The 26,176-nt window shown below is 39.3% G+C and overlaps 1 protein-coding gene across 1 annotated transcript in view; it reads right to left on the reverse strand.

The window, feature by feature from the left end:
* Positions 1 to 720: 720 nt before the first annotated feature.
* Positions 721 to 26,176, reverse strand: part of LOC116597255 (peroxisomal trans-2-enoyl-CoA reductase-like) — a 35,798-nt gene continuing 10,342 nt past the window's right edge. Inside the window, exons 5-9 of the mRNA XM_032354728.1 lie at positions 13,651 to 13,747; positions 12,507 to 12,617; positions 5,924 to 6,035; positions 1,341 to 1,432; positions 721 to 1,287 (exon numbers count right to left, since the gene is read on the reverse strand). Coding sequence (XP_032210619.1) covers positions 1,347 to 1,432; positions 5,924 to 6,035; positions 12,507 to 12,617; positions 13,651 to 13,747 — 406 coding nt within the window. The 3' untranslated portion in view covers positions 721 to 1,287; positions 1,341 to 1,346. The remainder of the gene's footprint in view (positions 1,288 to 1,340; positions 1,433 to 5,923; positions 6,036 to 12,506; positions 12,618 to 13,650; positions 13,748 to 26,176) is intronic.

Raw genomic sequence — 26,176 nt, forward strand, 5'->3', positions numbered from 1 at the left:
CCAGCCCCATGTGGGAGCCTCATAAAATGGCAGATTTGTGGGTACCTTCCTGGAGCATGGAAAATTACATATAGCTGTCGCCAACTTAACGATAGTTTGACGAGATTTTTCAACTTCACTGTGGTGTGAAAGTGAAAAGACTTTCAGCAGGAATTGCAGACCATTCTGCACCCATACAGCCGTTCTGGTTTTCACTTTCAGCACAGTATTCACTAAATTACATGAGATATTCAACACTTTAGTGTAATGTAGGCTTTGTGTGAGATGATCTTGACCAACTGTTGGCTAACGTAAGTGTTCTGGGCATGTTGAAGGGAGACGAGGCTAAGTGACTGATTTTCAATAAGCTGGGTGCATTAAATGCATTTTTGGCTTAATGATATTATCAACTAACAATGGAGTTATCAGGACATGACCCCTTTTTAAGCCAAGGAAGATCTGTACTTTGCACTGAGAATAAAGAAAAGAAAATATCTACTTGACTTCAAGAGGGAATAAGTCAATTAAAAGATGTTTAATTAATACAAAAAAATGAATGTACATAATTTATAAAAGGCATTTCAGAAGTTGGGATCATTGCCCAAAAAAGTCAAGTGAAGGTAGGATACTGAACCCTAATTTGCATAACATTTCATTTAAAATTCTTGTTTTGCATACAAAAAGAGAAACATGAAGAAAAGGGAATACTTTAGATTGGAAATCAAGACACAAATGAAATACTTCCAAGAAATGCTGCACATGACTCTACTTCTCTTCTGATTCAAGAGGCTTTATGCAAATCTAACTTCATGAACAAAACAAATCATCATCGATTATTATCATAAAGCTTTATGGCTCCAAAAGCATGATACCCACCATGAGACATGAATCACTGTCTATCTCTATACACTGTATATCTTCTATATACAGAGTTTTAAGAATCATCCAGAGGCCAGGTTTACTGCCCACCTTTACAACCAAATATTAAAACCTTTTTGGGAGATCATGATACCTCTATTAATAATTTAAAATGATTTCATTTTTCAATTAGCTTGCTTAGAAATGAAAGGCATCATCATAAAGTATGTTAAGCCCCATTCCTAAAGCAGAAATCTTTAATCACAGGCTAAACAGTGTTGTTTGGGGCTTAAACATGCATTATTTCAAGAACAGTTTTTGCATAGGCATGACTGATAACATTAAAAGGCAGAAAGTGATAGTTCCCTTCATATTATCAGCTCCTGGAAAGTACCAAAGTGCACTCTTGAGACATTAAGGCATTTGGAGACAAAAGACACGTGTAGTTTCCTTAGCTTAGAGCTTGCTTTTAGCATTTGGAGACAAAAGACACGTGTAGTTTCCTTAGCTTAGAGCTTGCTTTTACTCCTGAAATCCTCCTTCATCTGTTTGACGACAGAAAGGTCCCCTGCTCCGTCAGGCCAGTTGTCGTGGTCTGGTGAGTAAGCGGAAAAGCTCAGGTCAAGCGTAAATCTATTAACCTCCTTCATCATGTTAGTTTCCAGCAGACTCCCTTCTTATTTTCCCTCGTTCAACCCTTTTCTTTTCTCGGCAAGAAAAAAGAAATCATTAGGACAACTGGCAAAGGTCCTGAGAAAATCCTGGTTTGGAATCCCAGCCCTGCCAGGTACCAGCATTTCCAAATTTGGAGAGGTTCCTCCTCCTGAGCCTGTTTTCCTGGGGCGGGGGGGGGGGGGGGGGGGGGGGGTAGCGGTGGTTGCTAACAACATCTGCTCTTCTAAAGTTGTGAAAATTAAATGTGACGGCCTATGCAGAGTGCTCGGCGCACCGCAGCCGTTCCACACGTACTATTTCCTTAGGAACCAGGATGACTTTAAAGCCGTGTACTTACTTTGTACCGGGCACACACAGCTGCCTGTCCAGCATCCAATCCCTCATCCTCTCTTTCCAAGAGCCTCCACCCGCACTGGGGAAATCCATGAGTTTCTGGGGAAGTGGCCCCACTTTGATCTCCAACTGAGCTAAGTCATGCCTCTGGCTACTGGTTGGGGAGGGCTACACACCTCAGCTGGTCCAAAATAGAGCAGGTCTGAGAATTCTGCTAGAAATGCTATAAAACGTCATTCCCCTCCCTTCTCTCTGTCCAGCAGGCTGGGGAAAAAGAAGCATGGGGCTTTCAGAGGACAGGCAGCCGTTCTGCAACCAGGAGAGTCCGTCTTAAGAGAAAGCCAACACCACAGAAGCAAAAACAGAGGGAAAAGAAAAAAAAAAAAAACATTGTCCCCGAAGAGCTCAATGAGGGGATAATTTAAGTCTAGCAGACCATTCATTTACGGGCCAATAAATGCCTTTCCTGCTCAGGCCAGTATGAGCTACAGCTAAAAACATGCTATCTGACGCAAGGCTTTAAATGTGCATTATCTAATTTAACGCTTCCAACTGTTTACCCAATAAATGCTGTAAGTGACCCCGCTTTACAGAAAGGAAAATAGAAGCCTACAGATATTAATTTTCCCAGGACTTGTCACTCCTGGGCTGGCAATCTTCAAGAAAACATAGGACGAGAGGCTCAGTATTCCCACTCATGGTGGGGTCGAGGCAGAAGTATATTCTTTTTTTTTTTTTTTTAAGATTTTGTTTATTTGTCAGAGAGAGGGAGCACAAGCAGGGGGAGCATCAAGCAGATCAGGCAGAGGGAGAGGCAGATTCCCCGCTGTGCAGGGAGCCCAATGTGAGACTCTATCCCAGGACCCTGGGATCATGACTTGAGCTGAAGGCAGCTGCTTAACCCACTGAGCCCCCCAGGCATCCCTCGGTGGTGGAGAGAGAATATTCTTAAAAAACTGCTGTAGCTGATTTCACCAAAAACTTAAAAAAAAAAAAATCTCTACACTAATAAATACAGTGTTTGAGGCGCTTGGGTGGCTCAGTCGGGTGAGTGTCCGACTCTTGAATTTGGCTCAGGCCATGATCTCAGGGTCCTGAGATGGAGCCCAGCGTTGGGCTCAGCAGGGAGTCCGCTCGGAGATTCTCCCTCTCCCTTCCCCCTGCTCACTCTCTCTAGTATAAATAAATAAAATCTTAAAAAAACAAAACAAAACAGCGTTGGAATTAATAAGGAAAATCTTTCACTGGTGGCCTGGAGAAGCCACTCTCTGGAGTTCCTTTCCCTTTCTAAACGGAATCGACACATACCCTCAGCACCGCCGGGGAGGGAAGTGGCCACTTTAACTACTATCTGAAAATGGTATTGTACAGCATGGAGGCGTTTCTGTCTTTCTAACCAGGTGCCTTAAAACCATCGTATCTGGGGCACCTGGGTGCTCAGTGGGTTAAAGCCTCTGCCTTTGACTCGGGTCATGATCCCAGGGTCCTGGGATCAAGCCTGCCATTGGGCTCTCTGCTCAGTGGGGAGCCTCCTTCCCTCTCTCTCTCTCTGCCTGCCTCTCTGCCTACTTGTGGTCTCCATCAAATAAATAAACAAAATTTATTTTTTTATTTTTTTTTAAAGATTTTATTTATTTATGTATTTGACAGAGAGAAATCACAAGTAGATGGAGAGGCAGGCAGAGAGAGAGAGAGGGAAGCAGGCTCCCTGCTGAGCAGAGAGCCGGATGCGGGACTCGATCCCAGGAACCTGAGATCATGACCCGAACCGAACGCAGCGGCTTAACCCACTGAGCCACCCAGGCGCCCCATAAATAAACAAAATTTAAAACAAAAACGAAAACCACGATATCTTCTGCACATCACCACATTGATGTTACTTGTAAATACTAGTAAAGAAATCTAGATAGGAGGGGGAAATAATAATATTGAAGTCCTATACGTATCATTTATTAATGCAAAGAAGGTCTGAAGCCTGGAGTAGACTGTTAGTACACAAAAGAGTAGGGTGAACGTCGGTCCCTGATATGAAACTGAAATACACATGCAGGAGTCTGGAGTGGCCCAGTCGGTTAAGTGTCCAACCCTTGGTTTCAGCTCAGGTCTGATCTCAGTGTCGTGAGATGGAGCCCTGCTTTGGACTCCATGCTCAGCAAAGAGTCTGCTTGAGATTCTCTCTCCCTGTCCTTCTGCCTGCCCCTTCTCCCGTGTTCTCTCTCTCACTGAAATAAATAAATAAATAACTCTTTAAAAAAAATACACATGCCTTACCTCAACCACATTTTGATTTGGTAGTAGCCACTTAACACTCTTCAGTAACAGTGTGAATAGCTTTGAATTTTATATTTGTGTGCAATGTCTATATTTGGCTGAGACTCATGAAATTATTGGTTTTGTATATTAAAAGTGGTTGAAGAAGGTATTCACAAATGACACTACATACATCTTGATATAGAACTCCTCAAACTCAACATACACAAAACAGATAATCACGTCAAAAAATGGGCAGAAGACATGAACAGACACCTCTCCAAAGAAGACATACAAATGGCTAACAGACGCATGAAAAAATGTTCATCGTCATTAGCCATCAGGGAGATTCAAATCAAAAACCACATGGAGATGCCACCTTACACCAGTCAGAATGACAAAAATTAATAAGACCGGAAACAACAAGTGTTAGAGAGGATGTGGAGAAAGGGGAACCCTCTTATACTGTTGGTAGAAATGCAAGTTGGTGCAGCCACTTTAAAAAACAGTGTGGAGATTCCTTAAGAAATTAAAAATCGAGCTTTCCTATGACCCTGCAAATGCACTATTGGGTGTTTACCACAAAGATACAGATGTAGTGAGAAGAAGGGCCATCTGTACCCCAATGTTCATAGCAGCAATGGCCATAGTCGCCAAACTGTAGAAAGAGCTGAGATGCCCTTCACCAGACGAAGAGATAAAGAAGATATGGTCCATATCTACAATGGAATACTTTGCCTCCATCAGAAAGGATGAATACCCAACTTTTGTATCAACATGGACAAGCCTGGAAGAGATTATGCTGAATGAAATAAGTCAAGCAGAGAGAGTCAATTATCATATGGTTTCACTTACTTGTGAACCATAAGGAATAACATGGAGGACACTGGGAGATAGAGAGGAAAAGTGAGTTGGGGGAAATTGGAGGGGGAGACAAACCATGAGAGACTGTGGACTCTGAGAAACAAACTGAGGGTTTTGGAGGAGAGTGGGGTGGGGGGGTTGGGTGAGCCTGGTGGTGGGTATTAAAGAGGGCACGTATTGCATGGAGTACTGGGTATGGTGCATAAACAAAGAATTATGGATCACTGAAAAAAAATTAAGTTAAATTAAAAAAAAAAGAAAAAAATGGTTGAATATAGCAAATTCCTATGGTTTCACTCAATACATATCCCAAAGATAATGTAAAATGGTACCGTAGCACCCTTCCCTACTTAGTAGGTCTGAGTCTTCTGCTCAGATATAAAACTCACTTATTAGAGGAACAAAGAGGAATTAAATCTTAAAAATACGACAACCTCTTGCCTCTTTTCTATCTCCTCCTTATATATTCATATCAAGAATATTTTTCAAGGTTAAAAATCCACCAACCTATATACACAAGGCAATTTCTTAAAATATATAAATATATAAATATGATATGATAAAAATATTTAGATATTTTCTTTAGGAACATTTCCTTTAAAGATGCTTTTAAGAATATAAACATTTTGTACATTTTTTATGTCCCGTGAGAGAAAACCATAATCCTCTCTGTAACTGCTTAAAATTTTTTTGAAAATCTGTGCACCTGCATGACTCAGAAAGTCAAGCATATGCCTTCAGCTCAGATCATGATCCCAAGGTCCTGGGATCAAGTCCCACATGAAGCACCCTGCTCGGCGGGGAGCCTGCTTCTCCTTCTTCCTCTGCCTGCAGCTCCCCCTGCTTGTGCTCTTTCTTTCTCTCTCACAAATAAACAAATAAAATCTTACAAAAAGAAAGAGATTTTGAGAACTTGAAGCTGAAAAGGCACAAAGTTAGTGGTGGTCATTTCTTGTGGGCCCACCTGGTACATCGAAGATGTGCGTGTACAAGGACTGGCCCCCGTCCACATCCACCAACTGTCCGGTGATGAAGGAAGCCGCAGGGGACAGCAGGAAGCAGACCAGCGGGGAGATCTGGAAACGGAAGCACACATATGCAACAGAAAAGCAGATGCTCCCCACCTGGGGCTGCTCCCCTGCCCAAGGAAATGCATCCCGAAACACAGCTGTAACACACAACCTATAGTCCGTGTGCAACCTGACAGATCACAGACGACTAACCGCCTTTTTCTATTTGAGGCCCGTTGAAACAACGTGACTGGTGTGGAGAGATAGGAAGGCGCCCACACAGTGTCAAATAAGCTAGACGTGGTGAAGAACTGAAAGCAAACACAGTGCTTGATTTTTCCCAGACCACCCAGTTCCTGGCACACTTTTCAGTACCTATCATAACTCACTCTCCACACCACCATGTGCCTTTTATGGTTTTGCCCCTGACGTAGTCGATGTGTCTATGGAACATGAAGCTGGCATCTAGCCAAAGGCCCTGCAGGCTGCAAGGCCAGGAACGGAGACTACAGGAGCCTGATGATTACAGCTTTGTAATCATGCTTGAAGTCCAGAATTGTGATGCCATCTGCTTTGGTTTTCTTTTTTAACATTCCTTTGGCAATTTGGGGTCTTTTTTTATTCCATACAAATGTTAGGATTATTTGTGCCAGTTCCGTGAAAAAAAGTTGATGATATTTTCATAGGAATTGCATTGATTACGTAGCTTGTTCTAGGCAGCATGGACATTTTAACAATATTTGTTCTTCTAATCCGTGAGCATGGAACATTTTTCCACTTCTTTGTGTCTTCCTCAATTTTTTTTTCATGACTATTCTACAGTTTTCTGAATACAGACCCTTTGCCTCTTAGGTTTATTCTTAGGTATCTTACAGTTTGGGGTGCAATTGGAAATGGGATCAACTCCCTAACTTCTTTCTTCTGTCTCATTGTTGGTGTACAGAAATGCAACTGATTCCTGTGCATGGGTTTTATAACCTACCACTTTACTGAATTCCTGTATGAATTCTAGCAGTTTTAGAGTAGTCTTTTGGGTTTTCCACATAGAATATCATGTCATCGGCAAAGAGTGAGAGTTTGACTTCTTCTTTGCCAATTCCGATGCCTTTTATTTTTTGTTGTCTGATTGCTGAGGCTAGGACTTGTAGTACTATGTTCAACAGCAGTGGTGAGCGTGGACATCCATGTCCTGTTCCTGACCTTAGGGGACAAGCTCTCAGTTTTCCCCCACTGGGAATGATATTTGCTGTGGGTTTTTCATTATGGCTTTTATGATATTGAGGTATGTACCCTCTATCCCTCCCCTGTAAAGAGTTTTGATCAAGAAAGGATGCTTTACTAAAAAAAAAAAAAAATGCTGTACTTTGTCAAATGCCTTTTCTGCATTCTATTGACAGGATCATATGGTTCTAGTCCTTTCTTTTATTTATGTAATGTTATCACATTGATTTGTGGGTGTTGAACCAACCTTGTAGCCCAGGAATAAATGCCACTTGGTCATGGTGACTAATCCTTTTAATATACTGCTGGATCCTATTGGCTAGTCTTTTGGTGAGAATTTGTGCATCCATGTTCATCAGGGATATTGGTCAGTAGTTCTCCTTTTTGATGGGGTCTTTGTGTGGCTTTGGGATCAAGGTAATGCTGGCCTCAAAGAAGGAGCTTGGAAGTGTTCCTTCCATCTCAAGTTTTTGAAACAGCTTCAGAAGAATATGCATTAATTCTTTTTAACTGTTTGGTAGAATTTCCCTGAGAAGCCATCTGGCCCTGGGCTTTTCTTTGTTGAGACATTTTTGATTACTGCTTCAATTTCCTTGCTGCTTATGGCTCTGCTCAGGTTTTCTATTTCTTCCTGGTTCAGTTTTGGTAGTTTATATGTCTCTAGGAATGCATCCATTTCTCCCAGATTGTCTAATTTGTTGGCATATAGTTGCTCATAATATATTCTTATAATTGTTTGTATTTCCTTGGTATTGGTTGTGATCTCGCCTCTTTCATTCATGATTTTATTTATTTGGGTCATTTCTCTTTTTGACAAGTCTGGCCAGGGTTTTATCAATCTTATCAGTTCTTTCAAAGAACCAGCTCCTAGGTTTGTTGATCTGTTCTACTGTTCCTTTGAATTCTATTTCATTGATTTCTGTTATAATCTTTATTATTTCTCTTCTGCTGGGCTTAGGCTTTATTTGTTGGTCTTTCTCCAACTAATTTAGGTGTAAGGTTAGGTTGTATACTTGAGACCTTTCTTGCTTCTTGAGAAAAGCCTGTAGTGCTATATACTTCCCTCTTAGAACTATCTTCGCTGCATCCTACGGATTTTGAACAGTTGTGTTTTCATTTTCATTTGTTTCCATGATTTTTTAAAGTCTTCTTTAATTTCCTGGTTGACCCATTCATTCTTTAGTAGAATGCTCTTTAGCCTCCATGTCTTTGAGTTCTTTTCAAATTTCCACTTGTGATTAAGTTCCAGTTTCAAAGCATTGGGTCTGAAAATATGCATGGAATGAATCCTACCTTCCGGTACTAGTTGAGTCCTGATTTGTGACCAGGTATGTGATCTATTCTGGGGAATGTTCCATGAGCACTTGGGAAGAATGTATATTCTGTTGCTTTAAGATGGAGTGTTTTGAATAGATCTGTGAGGTCCAGCTGGTTTAGTGTGTCAGTCATAGCCTTGTTTCCTTGTTTATCTTCTGCTTGGGTCATCTGTCCATTACAGTGAGGGGGGGCATTAATATCCCCTACTTTTATTATTGATTTTTTTATTTTGTTATTAATTGGCTTATATAATTGGCTGCTCCCATGTAGGGGTATAAATGTTTATAATTGTTAGAGCTTCTTGTTGGATAGGCCCTTTAATTATAATACAGCAACCTTCCTCATCTTTTATTACAGTCTTCAGTTTAAAATCTACTTTGATATAAGGATTGCCACCCCAGCTTTCTTTTGATGTCCATTAGCACAATGAATGAATTTCCACCCCTCACTTTAAATCTGGAGGTGTCTTTGGGTATAAAATGACTCTCCTGCTGATAACATATCGATAGATCTTGCTTTTTTATCCAATCTGATACCCTGTGTCTTTTGATTGGGGCATTTAGCCCATTTACAGAGTAACCATGGAAATATATCAATTTAGTGCTATTGTATTACCTGTAAAGTCACTGTTTCTGTATATTGATTCTGTTCCTTTCTGGTCTATGTCACTTTTAAGCTATCTTGATGTTTAAAAGATCCCCTTTAATATTTCTTGCAGGGCTGGTTTGGTGATCACAAATTCTTTTAGTTTCTGTTTGTCCTGGAAGCTTTTTATCTTTCCTTCTATTTTGAATGACATCCTTGTTGAAAAAATATTCTTGACTGCATGTTCTCACTTAGCACCCTCAATGTATCATTCCAATCCTTTCTGGCCTGCCAGGTCTCTGTGGATAGGTCTGCTGCTCATCTAATGTTTCTACCCTTGTAGGTTATGGACCTCTCGTCTGGGGCTGCTTTCAGGACATTTTTTGTCTCTGAGATGTGAGAGATTCACTGTTTTATACTGAGGTGTTGATCTATTTCTATTGATTTTGAGGGGGCTTCACTGTGTCTGCAGGACTTGAATGTGTGTTTTCTTCCCCAGATGAGGGAAGTTCTCAGCTATAATTTGCTCCAATATACCTTCTGCACCCTCCTCTCTTTCCTCTTCTTCTGAGATCCCAACTATTCTAATATTGTTTTGCTTTATGGTATCACTTCTCTCTCAAATTCTCCCCCACGTGATCCAGTAGTTGTTTATCTCTCTTTTTCACAGCTTGTTTATTCCCTATCATTTTGTCTTCTGTATTGCTAATTCTCTCTTCTGCTTCATTTATCCTACCTTAAAAATTTAGCCTCCATTTTTTATTGCATATCATTAACAGCCCCTTTTATTTTTGACTTACTAGATTTTAGTCCCCTTTTTTCTCAAGAAAGGGATTCTCTCTTGTCTTCTATGCTTTTTTCAAGCCCAATTAGTATAAGCGTTATTTTGAACTCTAGCTCTGACATATTACTTATTATATCCATACTGATTAGGTTCCTGGTGGTCAGTACTGCCTCTTATTCTCTTTTTGGAGGTGAGTTTTTCTGTCTTGTCATTCCTGCATAAAGTGTTCACTTTTCTATTTGTAGAATCTAGCAAGTCTTCTCTTAGATCTCTACTCGAGTTCACAGGTGTTCAGAATGAGAAGGGCGCCTACTTCTCACCAACTTGGACTCCTCACAAATGTGATCTTTTGATACTGTATAATGGATTATGTGTCAACATCTAGAAGATCTCCATAACCGGTGGATCAGTTTTTCCCAAAAGAACAATAACTTATGTCACAAAATCATGTTTGGGTGAAAGATCTAATCAAAGTGCAAGAAACACTAGTGGTTTTCATGTAACAGAGTACGAAAGATTCATGGACATGGTTTGAGGTCAATCCACATTGCAACCCATCTTTAAGAAACAGCCACTTGTCAAATATCAAAGAAGAACATCCACAATTTTCTAAAAAGACCATTAAAATGCTCCTCCCTTTTCCAACTGTTCATGTACATGAAACTGAATTTCTTCATATGATTTAAACAAAACAATATACAGCAATGTATGGAATGCAGACACAAATATGAGTATCCAGCTGTATTTTGTTAAGCCATATATAAATGAGAGTTAGGAAAGTGTAAAGCAAGTGCAAAAAGTGGTTTTCTTTTGCTTTTTAATGAATAGCAACTTTTCACTAAAAATATTAAGTTAACACGTAATGTCTTTATTACTATTATTTTAACTGAACTGATAAATATTCCTTAAACTTCTCAATTTTGATTTTATACAGTTAATAGAGATAGTATAGTTCACATAAACAAAGGGAGTGCTCTGCCCAAAATAAAAATATAATCATATCACCTCCTTGATTAAAATCTTTTAAAACCCCTCTTAGTTTTCAGAATAGAAATCCAAACATCACGCTTAAAATGGCCCATCAAATGTCTGATTTAACGGTATCTTCCAAAAACTTAATATGCAAAACTATTTTACTTCAAGAATTCTAGAAAGTTACTCCTGACACAAGAGTGCACATCTGTGTTCAGGGATGTTCACTACAGAATTACCACAATATCAGAAATATAAAAGGAATCTAAATATGCAACAGTAGAATCTAGTTAAACATATCATGGTATAGCCATAGCAAGCTGCAGAAAAAGACATACAGCAGAATCCCAATCTGTAAAAAAGTTGGTAAATATGGGTCTTTTGGGGTTGCCTAGTAAATTTCTGTAAAGAAAGACATCAAAATGCCAATGAAACCTAGTTTAGAAATTAGAAAACTTTTTCTTTGAAGAGTTTAATGGACTTGCTTGTACATTTAGCACTTCAATATATGTGAAAATTATTTTGTATGTGATATGAGATAAGAGGCCTAATTTCTTTCTAATTAAACAGCCAATTGCCATAAGACTTATGCTAAATGGTCAATCCTTTCCTCGCAGATTTGAAATGTTACTTTTTTCCTATTAAACTCCTTATATATACATGGCACAAAAAGAGGAGTACATTTTATTCCACTAAATTTATTTTGTTCCAGTGTCAGCACCAGATACCCTAAGTAAGTATGACATTTATAGTATGTTTTGATATTGGGAAGGTCAAATCTCCCCATTATTCTTTTTCAACACTTGTTGGCTGCTTTTGCATTAATATTTCTCTGACAAAATTTAGAATCAGTGTGTTTAATTCCAAAACTATATTAAATGTGTGCATTAGTTTAGGGAAGCTTGATATTATGTATTTTTATTATTTATTAATTTTTTTAATTAAAGTACAGCTGACACCCAACATTACATTAGTTTCAAGCATACACCATAGTATCTCACAACTCTATGTTATGCTACGCTCAGCAGAAGTGTAGCTACCCTCTGCCATTAAACAAAGGGAACCAAGATTTTAATAAAACTGATTCTCTCCATTGAGGATTATGACATGTTTCTATTTACTCTTTTTTCCTGTTCTTCAAGAATAAATTTCTTGTTGTTTAGAGATAAGCTTATACCACGTAGTTCCATTTTTATTATTATTATAAAAACAATATCCTTTTTCCATTGTATTTTAAGACTGATATTGCTGGCCCCTAAAAACTACTGATTTCTACATACTTAAATCTGGTCACCTTCCAGAAACCAAGTATGGAACTTCACATAGTTCTGGAAGTGAAGTACGGAACTTCACCTGATTTGGCTTAGGGTCCCGGGTACCAACAAAGGCCATGTGATAAAATAACATAGCTGAAAAGTGCAATGAAATAAAACCAGGCTGCTCTTCATTCACACTGCATTCAGTTCTGGATAAAGAGAGCTGTGAGTGTGTAAGGCACAGAGCCAAAAAGTGTAGGGGAAATGGGCTGGTGGCAATAGAACCACTCATCTCTGTCAGCCTCTATCATCTATCAGAATGTGTAAAAAGGACACCAAATGTCACAGTATTACAAAGTATAAAAGAAAGCAATTGGAATCAATGTTAGAAATATACATTACCTCCTCAGGAACTCCAATTCGCTTAGCTGGGATTCTCTTAAAGAACCTTGCAAATGTGTTTTTTGCCAACGGACCATAGTTTTCAACAGCAGTCGGGGAATAAATGACTCCCTATGTTTAAGAATAAATAAAGCACAAAATGAAGCCCATAAAACTAAATTTTAAAATCACAAAGACATCAAGGCAGTCATCAACCAACACCAAAACAGTGGCTTAATAGAAAAGGCAACATTTCTAATATTAATTTTTCTCAATATCATCAAGGAAGTACAGTTAACCACGATTACAAGTGGATCATATGAATTTTCATTTTGTGAACTCTTCTCCCTGAATAACCAGCAAAGCCCTGTATTTTTCCTGAAAAGATGTGTTCTCTAAAAACATAATTCAATGAATAGATCAGAGAGGCACTTAAGTGTGAAAAGGGGGGTGACAGAGGAGTCTATTCTGTTTTCCACCAGGCTTCTCTGATTTGTAACAGAAGCCTGGGCTGTGGTTATGTGAGACATGGAAAATACAATGGTTTCATGGGTTTTCATTATGGTAAAACCACAGATAAAATGTTTGAATGCAATATAAATAAATAAAATTTCAATTGTTTGGGAATTCTTTGATTTGGCTTTTACTAGTTTTCAAGTATGTTCCCGAGACATTTTCTCTTCACTTTGAATCAATCTTTAACTTGAATTAGACCTTAGTTTTTTCTCTCTCTCCTAAAGAAGCATTAATGATACACCAAGAAATAACAACATAATCTGGCAAATATTCGTTCTCTAAAGCAGAGGTTCTCAATCTTCATTGTGCATTTGAATGTCCTAGGTGGCTTTTAAAAATACCAACACCTCAACTCCATAGCAGGGAATCAAGCTTACCTTTCAATATTTTTTAAACGTTTCCTAGATGATTCTAAGATACTGTCAAGACTGAGAATCATTGGCTTCCTTTCACCTGCTTGACACTCTAGTCGTAAATCGAAGTTTCAGTCTCTCCAATTTTACCTATTTTTAAAAGCCTGTGTTTCCTAGTATGCAGGCATATGAACAAACACATCCATCGAAAATACTAAGTGAATCAGAAAAGCACGTATGGAACGTTTACCTACAGGGTAAACATTACCAGAGAAACGTATGGAACGTTTACCTACAGGGGCAACACAGTTGATCCTTACTCCACTGCTAGCCCATTCCACAGCCAAGGACTTGGTGAGGTTGTAAACCCCTGCTCTAGCGGCTCCAGAATGCCTTTAAAAGACAAAGCATAACAAATCCAATCAGCTTCCACCGAATGTTTCTCTCGTTAACTCAAGTGACAGGTATGTCAGTGGCCCATCAGATCCCCACATATATGTTCTTGTTGAGCTGTTTTTTGGAGTCTTCGTCTAAACAGTGGGAAAGAAGTGGGTCCTTTAACAGTAAAGCCAAAACACAGATATATCATAGTCAATTGTGTGTGACCAGCCCACATAAGATTCTTCAAAACACCATGACCATAAGAGAAATATTTTGAAGATCTTTTATTATGTAGAAAAATTAACAGAGAGGTTATTTTGGGAGTTACAAGTGTGGTTATCTTTGAAATCAATTTTAGATGACAAGGCATAAGAAACTCATACATTGGGCTAAAAATAGTATCAGTAGACTTTCTAAACACACCCAAATTTACGAAAATTTTAATATATTTTCAGATACAAAGTTCAAAATAGGTCTGCATGGATATGGGGTCTTATGCACAAGGTACACTGTGGCTTAGAATTTCTAATTATAAGGTCCTCTGACCTAATAATATCCTCTGACCAAGTATGTCAGATCTGGGGGCATATCCACTTCTCACTAGAGAGGACCTACAGAGATCAACCTCTTTGGAGAAAACCCATCTCTGTCCCAGTGTTGGCCACAGTAACTTCAGTGGGATTCCAGGCAGAAGACAACTACTTTGTCAGAATTACCCAAGAGATTCCATCGCCATCAGGTATGGCCACAACTTCTGTTGCTACTGCATCCAGCAGTCTGGGTCTATCTGTAGGACATGTTCCCTTGCCCTGCCTACCGCCCCCAATGCTAAGAGTGGCCCAAAAGCAACACTCAGCTAGAAGGATAATGGAAATTTCCAGGCTTCTCCACAACACCAGAAGTAAGAGGAAGTGGCAGGAATAAACATGCTTGATTGAAATGCAATCAAGCCCTGGCCCTTTTCTGTGAGAGGGACCTAGAGGTGTTTGTCCCCTTGCACTCAATGCCCTGATCACCAGGGCCACCACATGAAGTCCTGCCTCAACATAGGAAAAGCCTCAGCAGTTATGTTGACCCCCTGAAGAAGAAGCAAGTGGCAGACGTTCAGAAGCTGGAGTAACGGCCAAAGAGAGACAGCCACTAGAACTGAGAGACAGGTGGAAAACCAGAGACAGAAGTTATTGAATTTCAGCATCTGAACCAGTTTGTTATACATGAGCAAGAGGCAGATGCAGGGCAACAGAATATGCCACTCCAAAATATGACAGTAGGAGCTCAGGACATGCCACCCAAAATACACAGCTTTGATAGATTATTTTGAGCTGTAGGCAATTGAAAAATAGCAAATGCAGGGAGGAGCTTTCTCTGAACTCCCCTTATCTGCCTAAATATAGACTGGGTTCCACCCAAAGGAGCTCGATTACCATAAATCCCCTCCCCAAGGGGTTTATCACCCAGGGAAGACTGCCTGTGGTCACATTTGTAGAAAGACTAGAAGTTGACATCACACCCAGACACACTCTGTCACAAGCTACCATACCTCCCACCTATTTTTCCAAGGGGCCCACACATCTTTCGTAAAAACCATTTGCTCTCCTCTACGAGGCCTCCATTGTTCCTCTCCCGTATTTACTAAGATAGTGGTTCAGTCTGAGCTCTAAGCCACTCTAGGAAGCTACTCATTTCTCCCCGGGTATCTCCCGCATACACATGATTTATACCTATGAATAAAAAGTCTTTTTGTCTTATTAATTTGTCTGTTATTGCAGGGGTCTCTACTAAGAACTCAGAAGGGTAGGGGGAAAATTCTTTTTCCTCCCCTACACAGTTTTCTCATGCTTCACAGATGAAGAGAAGGACATTCAGTAGAAACATAACACAAACAAAACAACATGTTGAGATTACATTTCCATACTCAACGATCTACCAGAGAAGGTGACAGAAAAGGGTGGTGACATCAGAAGTGATGTCAAGGGCATCGGCAACAGGGGAACCTGAGGCCCATGCTCTCCATCCTTCCCAGTTAAGGAGAGAAGGATGCAGTCTTCCTCCATGGGATTCAGATCTCCTAAAAGTGATACAAGAACTGAAAGAAGTTACTCTGGATCCACAAACAGCACATCCTAATCTGCTTCTCTCTGAGGATAAACAACAACAACAAACACCAAAACCCAGAAAAAACTTTGACAACTGTGAAGAAAAAGCAGAGAGTTCATTCAAATCCAGAGAGACTTATAGTTTATCCAGTCCTGTGCTCTGAAAGACTTGGTTCTGGTGGGCATTCCTGGGAGGTCAAGGTGGATGAGATGCCTGAATGGGCCATGGGGGTTTGTGAAGATTCCCTTTCCAGGAAGAGAAAGTGGTTCCCATTGGAACAGAACAGATACTGGACAATTCAGCTTCAGAGTGATGACTATGTCACATTAATTGCTGCCCTAGTCACTCTTCTTCTAAAGGAAAACCCCAGAGGGACAGACATTTATTTGAACTATGAGTTGACTGAGTTTATATGTTACCATTTCCATGACAGCTCTCACCGCTGTTCTTTCAATGACCCATTTTCTGAAGAATGAAGGCCTCGTTTCTGCATCAGATATGATTTAAAATCTCTTACAATCTGTACTGGAACAGACTGTGAGTGATAAACTGTCTTGAAGGTTGTCACAATGCCTCACTGTCTTCCTCTAATTTATAATAGGAAGCAGAAGGATGCATGACTCTCCATGTATATAGCACCAACCAATTTTTTCAATGCTTCTACAACTTAAATACATAACACCATACAGCATACATCAGGCCTCTTTCAATCAGAATAATTATTTTGAGGAAGGAGTAAAGATGGTGGAGTAGGGAACCCTATTTCAACCGGTCCCCTGAATTGAGCTGGCTACCTACCACATCATTCTGAACACCCAAGAAATCAGCCTCAGATGTAAAAATATATATCTGGATCTCTACAAACAGCATATCTGCAGTGGATGGCCTCGAGGTATGAAGTGGGAAGCCGTGATTCTGCAGGCAGATACCGGAAGATAAATGGATGGGGGAGGAAACCTCCATAATCTTGTACCAGGAAGGCAAAAGCCTCCCACACTGGGGACCGGGCAGAGACTCACAGACTGGAAGCCAGGGAGAAAGGACTTTAGGGTAGCCTACCAGACTGGAACCTGGAACTACAGGGGTACATGTGTGAACGGGGGTGCAGCTTGCGGTTTTAGAAGCACAAATGGGAGAGAGGCCAGCCCTGGGAGCGAGGGCTGGGAGTGCTGCTGTGCAGCCTGCAATGCAGAATGCTGCAGTTTTTAGCAGCACAGACAGAAAGAGAGACAGTGTGGCCTGGAGGGCTCAGTGAAGAGCAGACTGCAATCTCATTGTTCTGGGACAAAGGTTTGGATATGGTCACTTCTGTTCTGACACTCAGAAGAGACGCATAAAGCCACCAGAGAACCAAAGCCCCTCTCTCGCCAAACCAGCTTTCACTGAGCCCATCTTCCTCCCCTAAGAGGGGGCAGGGCAACTCTGCCCAAACAGGGTTGCCTCAGTAACAGTGTGGCAGGCCCCTCCTCCAGAAGACAGGCTGGAAGAACAAGAAACGGACAACCCTAAGTTCCCTATAAAGCAGGTGCATCTTGCTTGGGTTGTGGTCAATAATTTGTACTTTGCACATTCCCTCAACCACCCCTCAACAGAATGATTAAGAGCAGGAACCCCAACAAAGGAAAGAATCAGAGAATATGGCCTCTGCCACAGAACTAATACATATGGATATAACCAAGATGTCAGAAATAGCTTCAAAGTAACAATTACAAGGGGAAAGCTAGACTTGAGAAAAATATTAACAACAATATAGAATCTCTAAGGGCAAAAATGAAATCGAATCAGGCCAAACTTTAAAATGCTATGAATGAATTGCAGTCTAAACTGGATAGTCTGAGTGCTGGGGTAAAGAAGAAGAATGAATTAGTGAGCTAGAGGATAAGATGATAGAAAAGAAGGAAACTGAGGCAGGATGGAAAAAACAAGTTAAAGCCTAAGGAATCAAACTGAGAGAGATTAGCGACTCAATGAAACATTCCAATATCAGAATTATTGGGATCCCTGAGGGGGTGGAAAGCAAGAGAGAGAAAGAGAGAGAGAGAGAGATCTAGAAGATATATTTGAGTAAATTGCATCTGATAAGTTCCCTAATCTGGTAAAGGAAATAAGCATTCACGTCCAAGAGGCAGAGAGGACCCAAGATCAATGTGAACAGACCAACGCCCCAGCATAGAATAGTACAATCTGCAAATCCTAGATCCAAGGAAACAATCTTAAAAGTGGAAAGAGGGAAGAGATTTATTTACAGAGAGAGGAACATCAGAATAATGTCAGACCTGTCCACAGAGACCTGGCAAGCCAAAAAGGCAAGACATATTCAGGGTACTCAATGAGAAGAACACGAATGCAAGGATACTTTATCCAGCAAGGCTGTCCTTCAGAATGGATGGAGAGACAAAGAGCTTCCAAGAACGGCAGAAACTGAAAGAATATATGACCACAAAGCCAGCCCTATAAGAAATATTAAGGGGGACTCTATAAAAGGAGAAAAAACCCAACAGTGATATAGAACAGGATTGACAGAGACAATCTAGAGAAAAAAGCTTCACAGGCAACATGACAATAAAATTGTATCTTTCAAAAATCACTCTTAACATGAATGGCTTATACGTTCCCATGAAATGGCACAGGGTTGCAGACTGGGTAAAAAGACATGACCCATACCTATGCTCTCTACAAGAGACTCATTTTGAAACTAAAGATACATCCAGACTGTAGGTGAAGGGATAGAGAACCATTTTTCATACCAACAGACCTCAAGGGAAAACTGGGGCAGCAATTTTCATATCAGAAAAATTAGATTTTAAGCTAAAGACTATAGTTAGAGATACAGAAGGACACTATGTCATTCTTAAAGCGTCGGTCCAACAAGAGGATCTAACAATTGTAAATATTTATGCCCCCAACATGGGAGCAGCCACTACATAAGAGACCTCAACACTCCACTCTCGGCAATAGATCATCTAAGCAGAAAATCAACAAAGAAAGAAGAGCTTTGAATGTCACACTGGACCAGATGGACCTCAGAGATATACCACAGGACACTTCACCTTAAAATATCAGAATACTTATTCTTCTCAAACACACATGGAAATTTCTCCAGAATTAAGCACATACTGGGACACAAATCAGATATCAACCAATACCAAAGATTGAGATTATTCCCTGCACATTCTCAGACCATAAAGCTTTGCAACTGGAACTCAAACACAAGAAAAAGTTTGGAAGAAATTTGAACACTTGGAAGCTAAAGATCATCCTGCTTAAGAATGTTTACATCAACCAGGAAATCAAAGAAGAACATAAACAATTCGTGGAAACCAAAGAGAATGAAAACACATCGGGACAAAACCTATGGGATACTGCAAAGGTGATCCTAAGGGGGGAATACATAGCCATCCAAGCCTCACTCAAAAAAATAGAAAAGTCCCATATACGCAAATTAACTTTACACCTTCAGGAACTGGAAAAAGAACAACAAATAAAGCCTAAGCCATGCACGAGAAGAGAAGTAATTAAGATTAGAGCAAACATCAATGAATCAGAAACCAGAAATCTAGTAGAGCAGATCAACGAAACGAGAAGCTGGTTCCTTGAAAGAATTAATAAGACTGATAAACCACTGGCCAGACTTATCCAAAAGAAAAGAGAAAGGATCCAAATTTATAAAACCATGAATGAAAGGGAAGAGATCACAACTAACACCAAAGAAACAGAACCAATTATTAGAAATTATTATCAATGACTATATGCCAATAAATTAAGGAACCTGGAGGAAATGGATGTCTTCCTGGAAACCTATGAAATACCAAGACTGTAATAGGGAGAAATTGACAACCTGAATAGACCCAATAACCAGTAATGATATTGAAGCAGTGATCAAAAACCTCCTAAAAAACAAGAGTCCAGGGCCCGATGGAGTCCCTGGAGGTTTCTACCACACATTCAAAGAAGAAATAATACCTATTCTCCTGAAGCTCTTTCAAAAAATACAAACAGAAGGAAAACTTCCAAACTCATTCTTTCAGGCCAGCATTACCTTGATCCCAAAACCAGGCAAAGACCCTATTAAAAGGAGAACTACAGAACAATATTCCTGATGAATATAGATGCCAAAATTCTCAACAAGATCCTACCCATTAGGATCCAACAGTACATTAAAAGGATTATCCATCATAACCAGGTGGGATTTATATCTGGGAGGCAAGGTGGTTCAACGTTCGCAAATCAGTGTGATAGAACACATTAATAAGAGAAAAGATAAGAACGATATAGTCCTCTCAATTGATGTAGAAAAAGTATTTGACAAAGTACAGCAAATCCTTTCCTGAATAAGACTCTTCAGAGTGTAGAGACAGAAGGAAGACTCCTCAATTTCATAAAAACCATCTATGAAAAGCCCACAGCGAAAATCATTCTTGATGGAGAAACGCTGAGAGCCTTCCCTCTTAGATCAGGAACGTGAGGAGGATGCCCACTCTCACCACTATTGTTAAACATAGTACCAGAAGTCCAAGCAACAGCAATTAGAAAACAAAAGGAATGAAAGGTATTCAAATCGACAAAGAAGAAATCAAATTCCCTCTCTTTGCAGATGACATGATACTTTATGTGGAAAACCCAAAGACTCCACTCTCAAATTACTCACACAGCAATTCAGTAATGTGGCAGGATACAAAATCAATGCACAGAAATCTGTTTCATTTCTATACACCAACAATGAGACAGAAGAGAGAGAATTAGGGAATTAATTCCATTTACAATAGCACCAAAAACCGTAAGATACCTTGGAATAAACCTAACCAAAGAGGTGAAGGATCTATACTCGAGGAACTACAGAACACTCATGAAAGGAACTGAAGACAAAAAGATGGAAAAACATTCCATACTCATGGACTGGAAGAGTAAACATTGGTAAAATGTCTCTGCTGCCCATAGCAATCTATCCTTTCAACACCATCCTGGTCGAAACACCAATGGCATTTTTCCAAGTCCTGGAACAAACAATCCTAAAATTTGTATGGAACCAGAAAAGACCCTGAACCACCAAGGAAATGTTGCAAAAGAAAAAAAAAAAAAAAGTGCTGGGGGCATCATGTTGCCTGACTTCAAGCTATATTACAAAGCTGTGATCACCCAGACAGCATGGTATGGGCACAAAAACAGACACATAGATCAATGGAACAGAATAGAGAGCCCACATATGGACCCGCAACTCTATGGTCTAATAATCTTCAACAAAGAAGGAAAAAATATCCAATGGAAAAAAGACAGTCTCTTCAATAAATGGTGTTGGGAAAATTGGACAGCTACATACAGAAGAATGAAATTTGACCATTCTCTTACACCATACAAAAAGATAAACTCTAAATGGATGAAAGACCTCAATGGGAGGCAGAAATCTCTCAAAATCCTAGAGGAGAAAACAAGCAGTCAAGCAGTCACCTCTTCGACATCAGCCACAGCTACTTCTTTCAAGACAGGTCTCCGAAGGCAAGGGAAACAAAAGCGAAAATGAAAAATGAACTTTGGGACTTCATCGAGATCAAAAGTCTCTGCACAGCAAAGGAAATAGTGAACAAAACAAAGAGGCAACCCATGGAATGGGAGAAGATATTCACAGATAACACTACAGATAAAGGGCTGGTATCCGAGATCTATAAAGAACTTCTCAAACTCAAAACTCAAAAAACAAATAAGTCAAAAAATGGGCAGAAAACATGAGCGGACACTTCTCCAAAGACAAATGAATGGTTAACAGACACATGAAAAAATGCTCAACATCATTAGCCGTTGGAAATTCAAATCAAAACCACATTGAAATATACCTTATACCAGTTAGAATGGCAAAAATTGATAAGGCAAGAAATAACAAATGTTGGAGAGGATGTGGAGAAAGGGAACGCAAGTTGGTGCAGCCACTTTGGAAACAGTGTGGGGAAAAAAAAAAAAACAGAGTGGAGGTTCCTCAAAAAGTTAATAATAGAGCCATGCTATGACCCAGCATCTGTACTACTGGGTATTGATCCCCAAAGATACAGATGTGGTGAAAAGAAGGGCCACATGCACCCCTATGTTCATAGCAGCAATGGTCACAATAGCCAAACTGTAGAAGGAACCAAGATGACCTTCAACAGACGAATGGATAAAGATTATTCATACATAAATACAATGGAATATTACTCAGCCATCAGAAAAGATGAATACTTACCATTTGCATTGACATGGATGTAACTGGAGGAGATTATGCTAAGTAAAATAAGTCAAACAGAGGAAGACAACTACCATATGGTTTCACTTATTTGTGGAACATAAGGAATAGCATGGAGGACATTAGGAGAAGGAAGGAAAAAATGAAGGGGGGATATCAGAGAGGTAGGCAAACCATGAGAGACTATGGACTCTGGGAAACAAACTGAGGGTTTTAGAGGGTAGTGGAGCTGGGGGATGGGTTAGCACAGTGATGGGCATTAAGGAGGGCATGTATCATAATAAGCACTGGGTATTATACAAAAACAGTAATGTTATATGAAAACATGGAACACTATATCAAAAACTAATGATGTACTATATGGTGATTAAGACAAAATAATTATTCCTTTTTTAAAAAGGAATAATTATTTTGAGATTCATCCATGTTGTTGCATGAGTTAATAGTTCATTACCTCTTATTTCCAATTAGTAGTCTGTTATACAGATATATCACGGTGTGTTTAGTCATTCACCCACTGATGGGCATGTGAGTTACAAACTGTCCACGGAAGACATGAGTTGCTTTTTGACCTACCTTTTGCCCTCACAATTATTTATTAGTTAAAATAAAGGGGCAACTGGGTGGCTCAGTGGGTTAAAGTCTCTGCCTTCGGCTCAGGTCATGGTCTCAGGGTCCTGGGATCAACCCACATCAGGCTCTCTGCTCAGCGGGGAGCCTGCTTCCTCTTCTCTCTCTGACTGCCTCTCTGACTACTTGTGATCTCTGTCTATCAAATAAATAAATAAAATCTTTAAAAAATAAAAAAAAAATTTTTTTTAATTTAAAAAAGATCAGCAGCTCAGACTAAACTGCCCTGCAAAGATGTAATAGAATAGAATCCTTAGACAGGATTAAGAAAAATGTGCCAACCACAGCAATATGACTCAAACATATACACAAGATTTCCAGATAGCCTTTTTTTTTTTTTTAAGATTTTATTTATTTATTTGACAGACAAAGGTAACAAGTAGGCAGAAAGGCAGGCGGTGGGGTGGGGGAGCAGGCTCCCAGCTGAGCAGAGCCCGACACGGGGCTGGATCCTAGGACCCTGAGACCATGACCCAAGCCGAAGACAGAGGCTTAATCCACTGAGCCACCCAGGCGCCCCACCAGATAGGCTTTCAACAACTCAAAAGATGCTCCACAGAGAATACCATTTCTTGACCATGAGAGCTGTCCAGAAGTTGACAACACACATTTTGGGTCAGGCTCTGGGGAATATACACTCTCATACTTTGTTGGCTGGAAATACCTAAAAGTATGCATTTACCCTTCACCTTCACCCAGCAATCCAACTTCCAGGATGTACCCTGAAGATATAACTCCACAAATAGGAAACAACTATGTACAGTGTTGTTCACTGCAGAATTATTTATAATGCAAAATGTAGAAACAATACAAATTTCTACTAAGTTTGAGATAGTACGTGCATTTGAATAAAGGAATTTGAAAAGAAATCTGTAAGTCCCTCATAGTGGTCTACCAAAAAATTTAATAATAATAATAATAAATACAGAGAGAAAGAAGGAATGGCTGTTGCAGAAAAGTCATTTTACAGAAGAATATCAGCTAATAAATACAGAAGCAATTATGAAATCAGAAATATCAACATCTTCCAAATCCTAATGTAGTAAGTGATTTAGGTAAGAATCAACAAAGATTACAAAAATCACAATGGCAAACAGGATATTTATGCAGTGCCAAAATATCACCCTGCACATTACAGTTTACATATTACTAATAAAAGAAGTCAGGTCATGGTCTTACTTGGTTAACAGGCTATCTCTGGAATGAGAAGGTACAGAGCACTCAACTTTGTACCTTATGCAGTTTTATACATATGTAAAAACTAGCATGCTTTGTTCTTATAACACTAGCATAGGTCTATTTCATAAAAAGGAATATTCTATGTTGGAAAATCTTTAAAAATTTTTAATTAAAAAAATGGAAGGAATCAGAACTTATCAAAGATACAAAAGAAATAAAAATGAAATAGATACAAAAGAAATACAAAATGAAATTTTTGTAAATCAGATTTTTTTAACCACTAAAAGTGTGGTTTTCAAATAGATTCCTGGCACACTGTTTTCTCTTTATTCTATGTGGACGCACTTTTAGATTATTAAGACTCTACTGAGCCAGGAGGCTAAGTTAGTTCACTGATTGACTTTTTTTTTTTAAATCTATTTCCAACATAAAAATTTACCAAAATCAGAGTAAGAGTCAAACATGTCCAACTCCAGAACAAATCAACGAAACTAGGAGCTGGTTCTTTGAAAGAATTAATAAAATTGATAAACCCCTGGCCCGACTTATCAAAAAGAAAAGAGAAAGGACCCAAATAAATAAAATCATGAATGAAAGAGGAGAGATCACAACTAACACCAAAGAAATACAAACTATTATAAGAACATACTATGAGCAACTCTACGCCAATAAATTTGACAATCTGGAAGAAATGGATGCATTCCTAGAAACATATAAACTACCACAACTGAACCAGGAAGAAATAGAAAGCCTGAACAGACCCATAACCAGTAAGGAGATTGAAACAGTCATTAAAAATCTCCAAACAAACAAAAGCCCAGGGCCAGACGGCTTCCCGGGGGAATTCTACCAAACATTTAAAGAAGAACTAATTCCTATTCTCCTGAAACTGTTCCAAAAAATAGAAATGGAAGGAAAACTTCCAAACTCATTTTATGAGGCCAGCATCACCTTGATCCTAAAACCAGACAAGGATCCCACCAAAAAAGAGAGCTATAGACCGATATCCTTGATGAACACAGATGCGAAAATACTCAACAAAATACTAGCCAATAGGATTCAACAGTACATTAAAAAGATTATTCACCACGACCAAGTGGGATTTATTCCAGGGCTGCAAGGTTGGTTCAACATCTGCAAATCAGTCAATGTGATACAACACATCAATAAAAGAAAGAACAAGAACCATATGATACTCTCAATAGATGCTGAAAAAGCATTTGACAAAGTACAGCATCCCTTCCTGATCAAAACTCTTCAAAGTGTAGGGATAGAGGGCACATACCTCAATATCATCAAAGCCATCTATGAAAAACCCACCGCAAATATCATTCTCAATGGAGAAAAACTGAAAGCTTTTCCGCTAAGGTCAGGAACACGGCAGGGATGTCCATTATCACCACTGCTATTCAACATAGTACTAGAGGTCCTAGCCTCAGCAATCAGACAACAAAAGGAAATTAAAGGCATCCAAATCGGCAAAGAAGAAGTCAAATTATCACTCTTCGCAGATGATATGATACTATATGTGGAAAACCCAAAAGACTCCACTCCAAAACTGCTAGAACTTATACAGGAATTCAGTAAAGTGTCAGGATATAAAATCAATGCACAGAAATCAGTTGCATTTCTCTACACCAACAGCAAGACAGAAGAAAGAGAAATTAAGGAGTCAATCCCATTTACAATTGCACCCAAAACCATAAGATACCTAGGAATAAACCTAACCAAAGAGACACAGAATCTATACTCAGAAAACTATAAAGTACTCATGAAAGAAATTGAGGAAGACACAAAGAAATGGAAAAATGTTCCATGCTCCTGGATTGGAAGAATAAATATTGTGAAAATGTCTATGCTACCTAAAGCAATCTACACATTTAATGCAATTCCTATCAAAGTACCATCTATCTTTTTCAAAGAAATGGAACAAATAATGCTAAAATTTATATGGAACCAGAAAAGACCTCGAATAGCCAAAGGGATATTGAAAAAGAAAGCCAACGTTGGTGGCATCACAATTCCGGACTTCAAGCTCTATTACAAAGCTGTCGTCATCAAGACAGCATGGTACTGGCACAAAAACAGACACATAGATCAATGGAACAGAATAGAGAGCCCAGAAATAGACCCTCAACTCTATGGTCAACTAATCTTCGACAAAGCAGGAAAGAATGTCCAATGGCAAAAAGACAGCCTCTTCAATAAATGGTGCTGGGAAAATTGGACAGCCACATGTAGAAAAATGAAATTGGACCATTTCCTTACACCACACACAAAAATAGACTCAAAATGGATGAAGGACCTCAATGTGCGAAAGGAAT

Source organism: Mustela erminea, chromosome 8, assembly GCF_009829155.1.
Source record: "Mustela erminea isolate mMusErm1 chromosome 8, mMusErm1.Pri, whole genome shotgun sequence".
NCBI lineage: Eukaryota > Metazoa > Chordata > Mammalia > Carnivora > Mustelidae > Mustela > Mustela erminea.